This window comes from Taudactylus pleione, unplaced genomic scaffold, assembly GCF_031769625.1.
Source record: "Taudactylus pleione unplaced genomic scaffold, aTauple2 ptg000012l, whole genome shotgun sequence".
Classification (NCBI taxonomy): Eukaryota; Metazoa; Chordata; class Amphibia; order Anura; family Myobatrachidae; genus Taudactylus; species Taudactylus pleione.
In genome coordinates, this window is record NW_028284415.1 from 16,637,948 (window position 1) to 16,654,733 (window position 16,786).

Here is a 16,786-nt window from a genome sequence, read left to right on the forward strand (position 1 = left end):
TTTTTTCGGCCTACAGGCAGCTCGCTAATCTGTGGGTGACCACCCACAGCTTTTGCGGGCGGCCTGGCGATGGTCGCGATTATTGCGACCATCGGGCTTGCAAGGAGACCCTGTGGTAGGGTCTCTGCTCTCGCAAGCCCGAGTGGACTTCCTGCTCTGATAGAGCAGGAAGTCCACTACTGACATCACGAGTGAAATCAGCAGGGCCGCCCACAAATGCCATCTCTCCAGAGAGATGTTAGCGGCATGTAAGAAGCTCGCAATACTGAGCCGTAGCGTTAAGGGGAATACAGAGACCACTTTTTTTTATTCAACTGCTCCATTATTGCATTATTGCATGATCCATCCAGCCAGTGGATTGATACATCACCCGGATTTCCTCTAACTCTGAGTCCTGTTTGAGCCAGCACAGGATTCGACCACCAGCTGCGGCTCAGTATTGCGAGCTTCTTACACGGCGCTAACATCTCTCTGGAGAGAGTTACCTCACTGCTGGGAGTCCTACTGCCCACCGCCGGCTGTTATACACTGCCGCACCTTTGGACCTTCAGAGCTCACAGCTCCATTGCTCCCATACGTGCATCAGCATTTCCACTCACCCCTCGGCACCCCCAGCCGCGAACCAGCCTTCTCCACCCTCAGGCTGGCACCGCATCCTTCTCTGGAGAGTTCTTATATCACAGCTGCGAGGTGAGCGTATCTACTATGAGCAATTAATTTTTAGGAGTGGTTACACATGCCATCCAGACTATATGACAGTTGACTTCCAGGGTACTTCCATTAATTTTTGTCTAATCCATGGCTGTTAACCAGCACTGACCTTATACCATTTTTTTGAGCTTTATATTCTCCTTGGAACGGACACTCTCTTGTTCAGTTACATTCATCCTTTTGCTACAATTGTTGCTACAAGACAATATCTTCTTTTTTACATATTTATTTTTTGCAGAGATACTGTTATATTTGTACATGTTTTTCATTGCTACATTGCCTCCTGCTGATTAGCACTGTTTATTGATTTTTGCATCATATTAAAAGGTTCATATTTACATATTTCTTGTTTTAGCTCATTTCCATCTTATACTAGTTGTATAGTAAATATACCTATAACCTGGTTTATACAGTTTTTTTTGCACAATTAATCTTAGCATTGTCCCTTTTTAGCTAAAGTCAACACAACATAGCTGATTTATTTGCACACAGGGTATACCAGTTATATTGTTACATCTAGAAACCCCTTGAAACATTGTTTAAGGTTTTTCTACAAATACAGATACCACCCAATGAAATGCAGTAGACACCTTTTGTAAGCACAATCAGGCACATATGTCATTTTGTGGCACTGAATATGGAATCGGTATGATTAACCGCCGGACCCCTGCCCGGCGGTTGGAATCCCAACACCAGGAGGCCGCAGAGGAGGAAATCCCGATCGTCGAAGGTAAGTACTTACTAACCTATTTCTAACCCACTAACCCTAACCCCTCCTTTAGGGTGCCTACCCTAACCTTCCCCCCAGTGCCTAACCCTAATCCCCCCTCTAAGTGCCTAAACCTAACCCCCCCTTCCCGCCGCCTAAACCTAACCTCCTGGGGAGGTGTCTAACCCTAAGTCCCCCCCAGTGGGTGCCTAACCCTAACCCTCCCTTCCCCTAGCCTAACCCTAACCGCCCGGGGGGGATGCCTAACCCTAAGCCCCCCAGTGGTGCCTAACCCTAACCCTCCCCTTCCCCTAGCCTAACCCTAACCGCCCGGGGGGGATGCCTAACCCTAAGCCCCCCCCAGTGGTGCCTAACCCTAAGTCTACCCCAGTGGTGCCTAACCCTAACCCTCCCTTCCCCTAGCCTAACCCTAACCGCCCAGGGGGGATGCCTAATCCTAAGCCCCCCCCAGTGGTGCCTAACCCTCCCTTCCCCTAGCCTAACCCTAACCTCCCGGGGGGGTGCCTAACCCTAAGTCCCCCCCTGGGAGCCCTAAACCTAACCCTCCCCCCCCGCAGCTGTCCGCAGCAGCGCCCAGCATCACTTCAATCGGGATGCCGGGCGCCGGTCTCCCGGCGACGGTAAAATGACAGGCATCTAGATTTAGACGCCTGTCATTTAACCCTCACCGGGCTAAAGAAGTTGGGCAGCCGGCTGTCGGGAATACGTCCGCCGGCTTCCCGACTGCATACCCTGAATATATCTATTAATACCTACATATGTATATTTATTTGGGCATCTGTAATGTTAATTGGACACCAGGGAGCCTAAGGGCCCCCACACATGGTGTGATTTTTTAAATTATTTGTCCGTTTTCCGTTTAAAAAGTGCCGTGTGTGGGCATGATAACGATGCCGATGTGCGCTCCTGCTTTTGCTGATCGTGGTCGCTGATCAATTGAGCCTGCAGAAAGATATTGACCTATCTTTCACAATCGTTTCGGGTGTGTACACGATGAACGATGCGATTAACGATATGTTGTCACTTTTCCACCCATTATTTAAATTCCAGCATTGTGAGGGTGTTTGCTACAAACGATATATTGTTAACGATCTGCAGTCGTTAACGACTGATCTATATTGTTTGATCATTTGTACAATCGTTCCATGTGTAGGCACAATATCGTTTGTCCGGGAGTGTTCTGGAGTTCAAGGGAAATCGCAGGCGATATTGGATCATTTGCAAATCGTACATTGTGTTGGGATCTTTTATACAATTAATTTATGTGGCCATTTATTTGGCATCCTCCTTTTGGATCATGTCCTAGATCTGTGGTTCTCAAACTCGGTCCTCAGGATCCCACAGAGTTCACTTTTTGCAGCTCACCCTGCAGGTGCACAGGTGTATTAATTAACACTGACACATTTTAAAAGATCTACAGGTGCAGTTAACTATTTCACTAGTAATTATGTGAGGAGATCTGCAAAACATGCACTGTTTGGGCTCCTGAGGACCGAGTTTGAGAACCTGTGTCCTAGATGATATACCTTATAGGGTTATAAAATATATTTATATAAAAATGTATGTGCAAACTTTTTGCTACAACCACTAGTTAAATACTAACTTGAAACACCACCATTGTTCTTGCTGTCTCTCCAGATAAAATATTATCCTATATAGTTGTTTTAAAAATGTCCCCAGCTTCTATCTGCAACTCCCTCTTCTCAATCGTATATACAAAGTATTTGACTTTCTTTTGGGGGAAGGGGTACGAAAAGCAGTAGGACCACCATGGGTGTCGACTGTGTAAAAACATTGACTTCCATAGAAATGTCTTTTTTTCAAGTATAGAACATACACAATGTACTAGAGTCCCTTTAAGCAGGAGTCTGTTCGAGTGACTATGAATCTGTTCCATCCCATCATGTACTACCAACTCCTGATCTATGTGGGCATACTCCTACTGAGAAGACAAGTTACAGGACAATGGCCTACACATGTCTTACGCGAGCTGAGCTGCTATCTTCTCTAGATGTCGTCTCATCTTCTCTTGGCAGGACTTGATGAGGTCTACTTCCTGGTTAAAGCAAATACAATATATCAGCAAAGGACAACAGTAGGTGGAAGTGTATTTAACACAGTAACATGGTAGTTTTAAGGTTAAACTTAGAACTGCAGATTACAATGCAATGCGCAATAACATTTACATAAAACAATAGTCCCCTAAGTACAGTATGTTTTCTGGAAATACTTCTGTCACGATTTAGCGGGTAGTCTGGACTTTTGTTTCTATCAGCTATTGGGCCTGATTCTGAGGTGGACACATGGATTCATTAGAACGAGAAGCTCGGCACTCGTGAATTGCTTCCAGCCGCACAGCACCAGACACTCATCACATCCGGGTAGGTTGTTCCGCAGACTGCAGCTGCCGAATACCACCTTGCACCCGGTTCCCGCTGTGCGCCGAGATTTATGCATTGGGTCCGACCTGAACTGACTGTCGGCACAGACCACTAGAGCTCAGAGGCATACGGAATATCAATCCACGGGGGGATTATCTATGGTGACAGAGACCCTTGCATCTACTGGGCAGCTTCTCCAGGCCCTTTACCCACCCTCTCCACCCAGTGACAACATCAGGGACAAAACAGATACTGTACCCTAGGTGATCACCCCTTCACCTAGACGTGTGACATCCAATTACCTGTTTAACAGGGGGCTGACACGGGGCTTATATACGGGCAACCCATTTACAAAATGAATTGACTGTATCTGGTCCTAACTTCCATCGGGACAAAACGTTGAGGTATTCCAATCAGGAACTCACTTTACTCTATTGTCTTGATACTAAAAGGAAACTGATACAATTGTTCTCTGGAACTTTTGATACATTATTATCATACAGTAAGACTCTATATGGATCAACGCAAGTTGTTTCTTACCCTGCATACCCTCCAGTGTCTTATTCATATGTACAGTGTCACAATCCTGGCTAGTTTTTACCTTTTGTGACTTACCTCTGCCAGCTGCTCCATGGATCTGTGTTTGTAATTCTCCTGGGACATCTGCTCTGGCTGAATCATGCTGGCTGTAACATCTCTGTGTGTGCAGACTGCTCTCCCCCCACACTGATTAAACACCTGGACCCTGCTCTGTCTGTGAGCATTGCTAGTCTTAATTGGAATCACAGGTGTGGTCCTGTTTCTCAAGGGCTGCAGAGATGAATACTCCCTCTGCATGCTGTGCCTTGCTCCACTCTGAATGCCACTGCCAGACCACCTGTCTGTATCCACCAATCGCTGCCAGACTCTAGGTATATAGATCCTCCTCTAATAGCACTCAGTGCTTGAACATCGTGTTACGTTCCGTGGTGTACTGCTTGTCCTATAGCTGTTCATCTGTGTGCCAGTATGTCCCAGGCTCCTGCTGGTTCCTAGACCAGTGCTATCCGTAAGCCTGCTGCATTCAGCTATCCACGCTACCAGACTCTCACCTACGGCTCCCAGGCCGCTCCACGTAGCTTCCACGCTACCAGCTTCTCCACACGGCTCCCAGGCCGCACCAAGTAGCTTTCACGCTACCCTCTCTCACCCACGGTTCCCAGGCCGCACCAAGTAGCTTCCACACTACCAGCGTCTACCCACGGCTATCCAGCCGCTCCCCAAAGCCATCCAGCTACCAACGTCTACCCACGGCTATCCAGCCGCTCCACGTAGCCACTCAGCTACTAACGTCTACCCACGGCTATCCAGCCGCTCCACGTAGCCACTCAGCTACCAATGTCTACCCACAGCTATCCAGCCGCTCCACGTAGCCACTCAGCTACCAACGTCTACCCACGGCTATCCAGCCGCTCCACGTAGCCACTCAGCTACCAACGTCTACCCACGGCTATCCAGCCGCTCCACGTAGCCACTCAGCTACCAACGTCTACCCACGGCTATCCAGCCGCTCCACATAGCCACTCAGCTACCAACGTCTACCCACGGCTATCCAGCCGCTCCACGTAGCCACTCAGCTACCAACATCTACCCACGGCTATCCAGCCACTCCACGTAGCCATCCAGATACCAGTCTTCCTGCCAGTCCCAGTACGGTTCCTCCAAGTCCACTCACCTCACGGCTCATTAGCTGCACCAAGTAGCTTCCGTGCTACCATCCATCTGCAGGCTCATCTACTGGTACCCCGACCAGCTCAGTCAGCCTACCTGCCGGTCCCAGTCCAGTCCCTCCAAGTTCCTTCTGGTCTCATTCCAACGTCTCCAGTTTCCAGTTACAGTCACTCATCACCAAAGGCAGTTCTCACTGCTACCCACTTCTTATAATAAACAGCTATTCATGTTAACCAAGGTTCCAGTCCAGCCGGCCTCCAGTGATTCCAGCTCATCACCTGATACAGGTAACTCGCTAGCACCAACTGTGACAGTATGTTCAAGCCTAACGATGGTAGCGGATCAAGCACTTAATCCTGGATCAAGTGCTTTCCGTAACCTAATCACTCGTTTGGATTCACAGGAGGTGGTACAGCATCAAGTACTACAGCTTCTGCAAATTCTGACTAACCAGCTAGATGATACCCAAATCTTACCTGAAACCCTAACTACTTTCCATCAACTGCTGGAACAGCTACAGGCTCTACTCAACAAAATCTTTCAGATCATTCCTGAATTTCTTAGAGCTACCTCTGTCTCAACTAAAAACTCTGTCTTGGAATCTCTAAGAACCAAAGATTCTTCCTTGCCAAGTAAAGTGAGACATCGAAGTTACCCGCGCTCCAAGCTCTCTGTGGCTGAACGCCAGCGGCGTAAAGATTTACATCTCTGTCGCTATTGTGGAGCTTCTGACCACTTTCTCAAAGGCTGTCCCCTTTGCAATTCCAGCAGTATAACTATGTGTCAACGTCTCAATGCCTGTTCCGGTCCCGTCCCGGATTCTGCCTGTTCCGGTCCCGTCCCGGATTCTGCCTGTTCCGGTCCCAGCACGCATTCTTCCTGTTCCGGTCCCAGCCCGGATTCTGCCTGTTCCGGTCCCAGCCCGGATTCTGCCTGTTCCGGTCCCAGCCCGGATTCTGCCTGTTCCGGTCCCGTCCCGGATTCTGCCTGTTCCGGTCCCGTCCCGGATTCTGCCTGTTCCGGTCCCGTCCCGGATTCTGCCTGTTCCGGTCCCATCCCGGATTCTGCCTGTTCCGGTCCAAGCCCGGATTTTGCCTGTTCCGGACCCAACCCGGATTCTGCCTGCTCTGGTAGGGGACTTCAGTTGGCTACCCCAGGAGGGTCCTCAAGTCTCGTAACCCAAGAAGGGGTTTTGAGTCACTCACCCCAGGAGGAAGTCTCTGTCCTCGCATCCCAAAAGGGGGGTTCATGTTCCATACCCCAAAAGGAAAAGTCGAGTCAGCTTCCCCAGAAGGGGATTTTGGGTCCCATACTCCAACAGGGAGTGTCAAGTTCTGTACTCCAGGAGGGGACCTTAAGTCTCTCACCCCAGGAGAGGGTTACAAGTCTCACACCGCAAGAGGGGGTCCCAAGTTTCGCACCCCAAGAGGGGGTCCCAAGTCTCACACCACAAGAGGAGGTCCCAAGTTTCGAACCCCAAGAGGGGGTCCCAAGTCTCTCACCCCAAGAGGGGGTCCCAAGTCTCTCACCCCAAGAGGGGGTCCCAAGTCTCTCACCCCAAGAGGGGGTCCCAAGTCTCTCACCCCAAGAGGGGGTCCCAAGTCTCGCACCCCAAGAGGGGGACCCAAGTCTCTCACCCCAAGAGGGGGACCCAAGTCTCTCACCCCAAGAGGGGGACCCAAGTCTCGCACCCCAGGAGAGGGTCTCAAGTCTCGCACCCCAGGAAGGGGTCTCAGGTCGCGCACCCCAGGAGGGGGTTTCAAGTCTCGCACCCCAGGAAGGGGTCTCAAGTCTCGCACCCCAGGAGGGGGTCTCATGTCTCGCACCCCAGGAAGGGGTTTCAAGTCTCGCACCCCAGCAAAGGGCCTCAAGTATCGCACCCCAGGAGGTGGTCTCAAGTCTCATGCCCCAGGAGTGGGGTCCAGGTTCTAGTTCCCAGGGAGAAGTGTCATGTACTACTAATCCTGATCATGGCTCCTGTTCAGCATCTCCTGAAAATATCGTTCCAGAGGATGACAGTTTCTGTAGCCTGTTCTCAGCCTCGAATGTTGAAGCTGCTGTCTCTGGCTCTTCAGGACTCCTTCCAGTTCCTTTAGCTGGTCCAAGTACCGAACAGCTGTCAACTTCAGTTGTTTTGATTCCTCAACAATCAGAGCATCCTCAAGTCTCTTCCAGCCCTGCACCTGAATGTGCTCCACAATCCTCGAACACACAAACTTCATTGGATACTCCAGGATACATATATTTTGATGGGGACTTATCGCAATACTTTGCATTACTGACGCAATATGCTGCAATCATGGAAGCAGATCCAGCTTGTGGTATCACTCCTACCAACCTTACTAAGTACCTTCTCTCTTCCTTTAGAGGTAAGGCATTGGACTGGGCCAATCCTCTCATCGAGTCTAAAGATCCTGTGCTTCTAAAAACAAAGACTTTCAGTGAAGCTGTTATTAAAGAATTTGGTCTAAAACCTGTCAAACGAAATTGTAGTTCTGAAATTCGGTCCAAGCAGTCTGTTGGTGCTACTAAAGAATCATCCTCTACTGAGTCCTCCAGTTCCCTGAACATGAGATGTGCGGCCACCTCCTTGTCCTCTCCATACTGCGGTAACTCCCAAAACACCATCAAAATTGGTTATATTTCACTTAGTTCCTCCCAGGAGTCCTATCAATGTTCAAGTCCTACTAAACCTTCGATTTTACCTTTAGATACTGACTCGGAGTCTGAACTTGATCCTGCATATGATAATTCTCCATTCCCTGAAAACCATCTGCCATTTGACCCTGTCCTTTCCAGTCATGTGTTTCCACAGGAGTTACCAGAGATCCCATGTCCATTGGTTGGCACAAAACGTTTTCGCAGCAGAAAGAAATATTGACGAAGGTCTTGAATCATCCCCTTTGAAGAATTTCCACTTCTGGTATCCCAATAATGCAGAATTAAGAAGATGTCTAAAGAGATGTTTCTAGAGTGATGGTGTTCCTATGTTTGAAGCTCCTGTAATGTCATGTTTGGAAGAAAGTTTTTCAGTTTCCTGGGCGTCTAATTTTTTCATGTTCTCCTATGTATTTATTTGGGTGTTCGGAGTCCACCCTTGAAGAGGGGGGTACTGTTACAATCCTGGCTAGTTTTTACCTTTTGTGACTTACCTCTGCCAGCTGCTCCATGGATCTGTGTTTGTAATTCTCCTGGGACATCTGCTCTGGCTGAATCATGCTGGCTGTAACATCTCTGTGTGTGCAGACTGCTCTCCCCCCACACTGATTAAACACCTGGACCCTGCTCTGTCTGTGAGCATTGCTAGTCTTAATTGGAATCACAGGTGTGGTCCTGTTTCTCAAGGGCTGCAGAGATGAATACTCCCTCTGCATGCTGTGCCTTGCTCCACTCTGAATGCCACTGCCAGACCACCTGTCTGTATCCACCAATCGCTGCCAGACTCTAGGTATATAGATCCTCCTCTAATAGCACTCAGTGCTTGAACATCGTGTTACGTTCCGTGGTGTACTGCTTGTGCTATAGCTGTTCCTCTGTGTGCCAGTATGTCCCAGGCTCCTGCTGGTTCCTAGACCAGTGCTATCCGTAAGCCTGCTGCATTCAGCTATCCACACTACCAGACTCTCACCTACGGCTCCCAGGCCGCTCCACGTAGCTTCCACGCTACCAGCTTCTCCACACGGCTCCCAGGCCGCACCAAGTAGCTTCTACGCTACCCTCTCTCACCCACGGTTCCCAGGCCGCACCAAGTAGCTTTCACGCTACCATCTCTCACCCACGGCTCCCAGGCCGCACCAAGTAGCTTCCACGCTACCAGCGTCTACCCACGGCTATCCAGCCGCTCCCCAAAGCCATCCAGCTACCAACGTCTACCCATGGCTATCCAGCCGCTCCACGTAGCCACTCAGCTACCAACGTCTACCCACGGCTATCCAGCCGCTCCACGTAGCCACTCAGCTACCAACGTCTACCCACGGCTATCCAGCCGCTCCACATAGCCACTCAGCTAAAAAACGTCTACCCACGGCTATCCAGCCGCTCCACGTAGCCACTCAGCTACCAACATCTACCCACGGCTATCCAGCCACTCCACGTAGCCATCCAGATACCAGTCTTCCTGCCGGTCCCAGTCCGGTTCCTCCAAGTCCACTCACCTCACGGCTCATTAGCTGCACCAAGTAGCTTCCGTGCTACCATCCATCTGCAGGCTCATCTACTGGTACCCCGACCAGCTCAGTCAGCCTACCTGCCGGTCCCAGTCCGGTCCCTCCAAGTTCCTTCTGGTCTCATTCCAACGTCTCCAGTTTCCAGTTACAGTCACTCATCACCAAAGGCAGTTCTCACTGCTACCCACTTCTTATAATAAACAGCTATTCATGTTAACCAAGGTTCCAGTCCAGCCGGCCTTCAGTGATTCCAGCTCATCACCTGATACAGGTAACTCGCTAGCACCAACTGTGACAGTATGTTCAAGCCTAACGATGGTAGCGGATCAAGCACTTAATCCTGGATCAAGTGCTTTCCGTAACCTAATCACTCGTTTGGATTCACAGGAGGCGGTACAGCATCAAGTACTACAGCTTCTGCAAATTCTGACTAACCGGCTAGATGATACCCAAATCTTACCTGAAACCCTAACTACTTTCCATCAACTGCTGGAACAGCTACAGGCTCTACTCAACAAAATCTTTCAGATCATTCCTGAATTTCTTAGAGCTACCTCTGTCTCAACTAAAAACTCTGTCTTGGAATCTCTAAGAACCAAAGATTCTTCCTTGCCAAGTAAAGTGAGACATCGAAGTTACCCGCGCTCCAAGCTCTCTGTGGCTGAACGCCAGCGGCGTAAAGATTTACATCTCTGTCGCTATTGTGGAGCTTCTGACCACTTTCTCAAAGGCTGTCCCCTTTGCAATTCCAGCAGTATAACTATGTGTCAACGTCTCAATGCCTGTTCCGGTCCCGTCCCGGATTCTGCCTGTTCCGGTCCCGTCCCGGATTCTGCCTGTTCCGGTCCCAGCACGCATTCTTCCTGTTCCGGTCCCAGCCCGGATTCTGCCTGTTCCGGTCCCAGCCCGGATTCTGCCTGTTCCGGTCCCAGCCCGGATTCTGCCTGTTCCGGTCCCGTCCCGGATTCTGCCTGTTCCGGTCCCGTCCCGGATTCTGCCTGTTCCGGTCCCGTCCCGGATTCTGCCTGTTCCGGTCCCGTCCCGGATTCTGCCTGTTCCGGTCCAAGCCCGGATTTTGCCTGTTCCGGTCCAAGCCCGGATTTTGCCTGTTCCGGACCCAACCCGGATTCTGCCTGCTCTGGTAGGGGACTTCAGTTGGCTACCCCAGGAGGGTCCTCAAGTCTCGTAACCCAAGAAGGGGTTTTGAGTCACTCACCCCAGGAGGAAGTCTCTGTCCTCGCATCCCAAAAGGGGGGTTCATGTTCCATACCCCAAAAGGAAAAGTCGAGTCAGCTTCCCCAGAAGGGGATTTTGGGTCCCATACTCCAACAGGGAGTGTCAAGTTCTGTACTCCAGGAGGGGACCTTAAGTCTCTCACCCCAGGAGAGGGTTACAAGTCTCACACCGCAAGAGGGGGTCCCAAGTTTCGCACCCCAAGAGGGGGTCCCAAGTCTCACACCACAAGAGGAGGTCCCAAGTCTCTCACCCCAAGAGGGGGTCCCAAGTCTCTCACCCCAAGAGGGGGTCCCAAGTCTCTCACCCCAAGAGGGGGTCCCAAGTCTCTCACCCCAAGAGGGGGTCCCAAGTCTCGCACCCCAAGAGGGGGTCCCAAGTCTCTCACCCCAAGAGGGGGACCCAAGTCTCGCACCCCAGGAGAGGGTCTCAAGTCTCGCACCCCAGGAAGGGGTCTCAGGTCGCGCACCCCAGGAGGGGGTTTCAAGTCTCGCACCCCAGGAAGGGGTCTCAAGTCTCGCACCCCAGGAGGGGGTCTCAAGTCTCGCACCCCAGGAAGGGGTTTCAAGTCTCGCACCCCAGCAAAGGGCCTCAAGTCTCGCACCCCAGGAAGGGGTCTCAGGTCTCGCACCCCAGGAGGGGGTTTCAAGTCTCGCACCCCAGGAAGGGGTCTCAAGTCTCGCACCCCAGGAGGGGGTCTCAAGTCTCGCACCCCAGGAAGGGGTTTCAAGTCTCGCACCCCAGCAAAGGGCCTCAAGTATCGCACCCCAGGAGGTGGTCTCAAGTCTCATGCCCCAGGAGTGGGGTCCAGGTTCTAGTTCCCAGGGAGAAGTGTCATGTACTACTAATCCTGATCATGGCTCCTGTTCAGCATCTCCTGAAAATATCGTTCCAGAGGATGACAGTTTCTGTAGCCTGTTCTCAGCCTCGAATGTTGAAGCTGCTGTCTCTGGCTCTTCAGGACTCCTTCCAGTTCCTTTAGCTGGTCCAAGTACCGAACAGCTGTCAACTTCAGTTGTTTTGATTCCTCAACAATCAGAGCATCCTCAAGTCTCTTCCAGCCCTGCACCTGAATGTGCTCCACAATCCTCGAACACACAAACTTCATTGGATACTCCAGGATACATATATTTTGATGGGGACTTATCGCAATACTTTGCATTACTGACGCAATATGCTGCAATCATGGAAGCAGATCCAGCTTGTGGTATCACTCCTACCAACCTTACTAAGTACCTTCTCTCTTCCTTTAGAGGTAAGGCATTGGACTGGGCCAATCCTCTCATCGAGTCTAAAGATCCTGTGCTTCTAAAAACAAAGACTTTCAGTGAAGCTGTTATTAAAGAATTTGGTCTAAAACCTGTCAAACGAAATTGTAGTTCTGAAATTCGGTCCAAGCAGTCTGTTGGTGCTACTAAAGAATCATCCTCTGCTGAGTCCTCCAGTTCCCTGAACATGAGATGTGCGGCCACCTCCTTGTCCTCTCCATACTGCGGTAACTCCCAAAACACCATCAAAATTGGTTATATTTCACTTAGTTCCTCCCAGGAGTCCTATCAATGTTCAAGTCCTACTAAACCTTCGATTTTACCTTTAGATACTGACTCGGAGTCTGAACTTGATCCTGCATATGATAATTCTCCATTCCCTGAAAACCATCTGCCATTTGACCCTGTCCTTTCCAGTCATGTGTTTCCACAGGAGTTACCAGAGATCCCATGTCCATTGGTTGGCACAAAACGTTTTCGCAGCAGAAAGAAATATTGACGAAGGTCTTGAATCATCCCCTTTGAAGAATTTCCACTTCTGGTATCCCAATAATGCAGAATTAAGAAGATGTCTAAAGAGATGTTTCTAGAGTGATGGTGTTCCTATGTTTGAAGCTCCTGTAATGTCATGTTTGGAAGAAAGTTTTTCAGTTTCCTGGGCGTCTAATTTTTTCATGTTCTCCTATGTATTTATTTGGGTGTTCAGAGTCCACCCTTGAAGAGGGGGGTACTGTTACAATCCTGGCTAGTTTTTACCTTTTGTGACTTACCTCTGCCAGCTGCTCCATGGATCTGTGTTTGTAATTCTCCTGGGACATCTGCTCTGGCTGAATCATGCTGGCTGTAACATCTCTGTGTGTGCAGACTGCTCTCCCCCCACACTGATTAAACACCTGGACCCTGCTCTGTCTGTGAGCATTGCTAGTCTTAATTGGAATCACAGGTGTGGTCCTGTTTCTCAAGGGCTGCAGAGATGAATACTCCCTCTGCATGCTGTGCCTTGCTCCACTCTGAATGCCACTGCCAGACCACCTGTCTGTATCCACCAATCGCTGCCAGACTCTAGGTATATAGATCCTCCTCTAATAGCACTCAGTGCTTGAACATCGTGTTACGTTCCGTGGTGTACTGCTTGTGCTATAGCTGTTCCTCTGTGTGCCAGTATGTCCCAGGCTCCTGCTGGTTCCTAGACCAGTGCTATCCGTAAGCCTGCTGCATTCAGCTATCCACGCTACCAGACTCTCACCTACGGCTCCCAGGCCGCTCCACGAAGCTTCCACGCTACCAGCTTCTCCACACGGCTCCCAGGCCGCACCAAGTAGCTTCTACGCTACCCTCTCTCACCCACGGTTCCCAGGCCGCACCAAGTAGCTTTCACGCTACCATCTCTCACCCACGGCTCCCAGGCCGCACCAAGTAGCTTCCACGCTACCAGCGTCTACCCACGGCTATCCAGCCGCTCCCCAAAGCCATCCAGCTACCAACGTCTACCCATGGCTATCCAGCCGCTCCACGTAGCCACTCAGCTACCAACGTCTACCCACGGCTATCCAGCCGCTCCACGTAGCCACTCAGCTACCAACGTCTACCCACGGCTATCCAGCCGCTCCACATAGCCACTCAGCTAAAAAACGTCTACCCACGGCTATCCAGCCGCTCCACGTAGCCACTCAGCTACCAACATCTACCCACGGCTATCCATCCACTCCACGTAGCCATCCAGATACCAGTCTTCCTGCCGGTCCCAGTCCGGTTCCTCCAAGTCCACTCACCTCACGGCTCATTAGCTGCACCAAGTAGCTTCCGTGCTACCATCCATCTGCAGGCTCATCTACTGGTACCCCGACCAGCTCAGTCAGCCTACCTGCCGGTCCCAGTCCGGTCCCTCCAAGTTCCTTCTGGTCTCATTCCAACGTCTCCAGTTTCCAGTTACAGTCACTCATCACCAAAGGCAGTTCTCACTGCTACCCACTTCTTATAATAAACAGCTATTCATGTTAACCAAGGTTCCAGTCCAGCCGGCCTCCAGTGATTCCAGCTCATCACCTGATACAGGTAACTCGCTAGCACCAACTGTGACAGTATGTTCAAGCCTAACGATGGTAGCGGATCAAGCACTTAATCCTGGATCAAGTGCTTTCCGTAACCTAATCACTCGTTTGGATTCACAGGAGGCGGTACAGCATCAAGTACTACAGCTTCTGCAAATTCTGACTAACCGGCTAGATGATACCCAAATCTTACCTGAAACCCTAACTACTTTCCATCAACTGCTGGAACAGCTACAGGCTCTACTCAACAAAATCTTTCAGATCATTCCTGAATTTCTTAGAGCTACCTCTGTCTCAACTAAAAACTCTGTCTTGGAATCTCTAAGAACCAAAGATTCTTCCTTGCCAAGTAAAGTGAGATATCGAAGTTACCCGCGCTCCAAGCTCTCTGTGGCTGAACGCCAGCGGCGTAAAGATTTACATCTCTGTCGCTATTGTGGAGCTTCTGACCACTTTCTCAAAGGCTGTCCCCTTTGCAATTCCAGCAGTATAACTATGTGTCAACGTCTCAATGCCTGTTCCGGTCCCGTCCCGGATTCTGCCTGTTCCGGTCCCGTCCCGGATTCTGCCTGTTCCGGTCCCAGCACGCATTCTTCCTGTTCCGGTCCCAGCCCGGATTCTGCCTGTTCCGGTCCCAGCCCGGATTCTGCCTGTTCCGGTCCCAGCCCGGATTCTGCCTGTTCCGGTCCCGTCCCGGATTCTGTCTGTTCCGGTCCCGTCCCGGATTCTGCCTGTTCCGGTCCCGTCCCGGATTCTGCCTGTTCCGGTCCCGTCCCGGATTCTGCCTGTTCCGGTCCCGTCCCGGATTCTGCCTGTTCCGGTCCAAGCCCGGATTTTGCCTGTTCCGGTCCAAGCCCGGATTTTGCCTGTTCCGGACCCAACCCGGATTCTGCCTGCTCTGGTAGGGGACTTCAGTTGGCTACCCCAGGAGGGTCCTCAAGTCTCGTAACCCAAGAAGGGGTTTTGAGTCACTCACCCCAGGAGGAAGTCTCTGTCCTCGCATCCCAAAAGGGGGGTTCATGTTCCATACCCCAAAAGGAAAAGTCGAGTCAGCTTCCCCAGAAGGGGATTTTGGGTCCCATACTCCAACAGGGAGTGTCAAGTTCTGTACTCCAGGAGGGGACCTTAAGTCTCTCACCCCAGGAGAGGGTTACAAGTCTCACACCGCAAGAGGGGGTCCCAAGTTTCGCACCCCAAGAGGGGGTCCCAAGTCTCACACCACAAGAGGAGGTCCCAAGTTTCGAACCCCAAGAGGGGGTCCCAAGTCTCTCACCCCAAGAGGGGGTCCCAAGTCTCTCACCCCAAGAGGGGGTCCCAAGTCTCTCACCCCAAGAGGGGGTCCCAAGTCTCGCACCCCAAGAGGGGGTCCCAAGTCTCTCACCCCAAGAGGGGGACCCAAGTCTCGCACCCCAGGAGAGGGTCTCAAGACTCGCACCCCAGGAAGGGGTCTCAGGTCGCGCACCCCAGGAGGGGGTTTCAAGTCTCGCACCCCAGGAAGGGGTCTCAAGTCTCACACCCCAGGAGGGGGTCTCAAGTCTCGCACCCCAGGAAGGGGTTTCAAGTCTCGCACCCCAGCAAAGGGCCTCAAGTATCGCACCCCAGGAGGTGGTCTCAAGTCTCATGCCCCAGGAGTGGGGTCCAGGTTCTAGTTCCCAGGTAGAAGTGTCATGTACTACTAATCCTGATCATGGCTCCTGTTCAGCATCTCCTGAAAATATCGTTCCAGAGGATGACAGTTTCTGTAGCCTGTTCTCAGCCTCGAATGTTGAAGCTGCTGTCTCTGGCTCTTCAGGACTCCTTCCAGTTCCTTTAGCTGGTCCAAGTACCGAACAGCTGTCAACTTCAGTTGTTTTGATTCCTCAACAATCAGAGCATCCTCAAGTCTCTTCCAGCCCTGCACCTGAATGTGCTCCACAATCCTCGAACACACAAACTTCATTGGATACTCCAGGATACATTTATTTTGATGGGGACTTATCGCAATACTTTGCATTACTGACGCAATATGCTGCAATCATGGAAGCAGATCCAGCTTGTGGTATCACTCCTACCAACCTTACTAAGTACCTTCTCTCTTCCTTTAGAGGTAAGGCATTGGACTGGGCCAATCCTCTCATCGAGTCTAAAGATCCTGTGCTTCTAAAAACAAAGACTTTCAGTGAAGCTGTTATTAAAGAATTTGGTCTAAAACCTGTCAAACGAAATTCTAGTTCTGAAATTCGGTCCAAGCAGTCTGTTGGTGCTACTAAAGAATCATCCTCTGCTGAGTCCTCCACTTCCCTGAACATGAGATGTGCGGCCACCTCCTTGTCCTCTCCATACTGCGGTAACTCCCAAAACACCATCAAAATTGGTTATATTTCACTTAGTTCCTCCCAGGAGTCCTATCAATGTTCAAGTCCTACTAAACCTTCGATTTTACCTTTAGATACTGACTCGGAGTCTGAACTTTATCCTGCATATGATAATTCTCCATTCCCTGAAAACCATCTGCCATTTGACCCTGTCCTTTCCAGTCATGTGTTTCCACAGGAGT

At 50.8% G+C, this 16,786-nt stretch overlaps 1 protein-coding gene across 1 annotated transcript in view; it reads right to left on the reverse strand.

Annotated features, from left to right (window-relative positions):
- TEKT3 (tektin 3) overlaps positions 1 to 16,786 on the reverse strand; it is a 46,804-nt gene that overhangs the window by 7,611 nt on the left and 22,407 nt on the right. Inside the window, exon 4 of the mRNA XM_088468458.1 lies at positions 3,427 to 3,497. Within this exon, the coding sequence (XP_088324584.1) occupies positions 3,427 to 3,497 (71 nt within the window). The remainder of the gene's footprint in view (positions 1 to 3,426; positions 3,498 to 16,786) is intronic.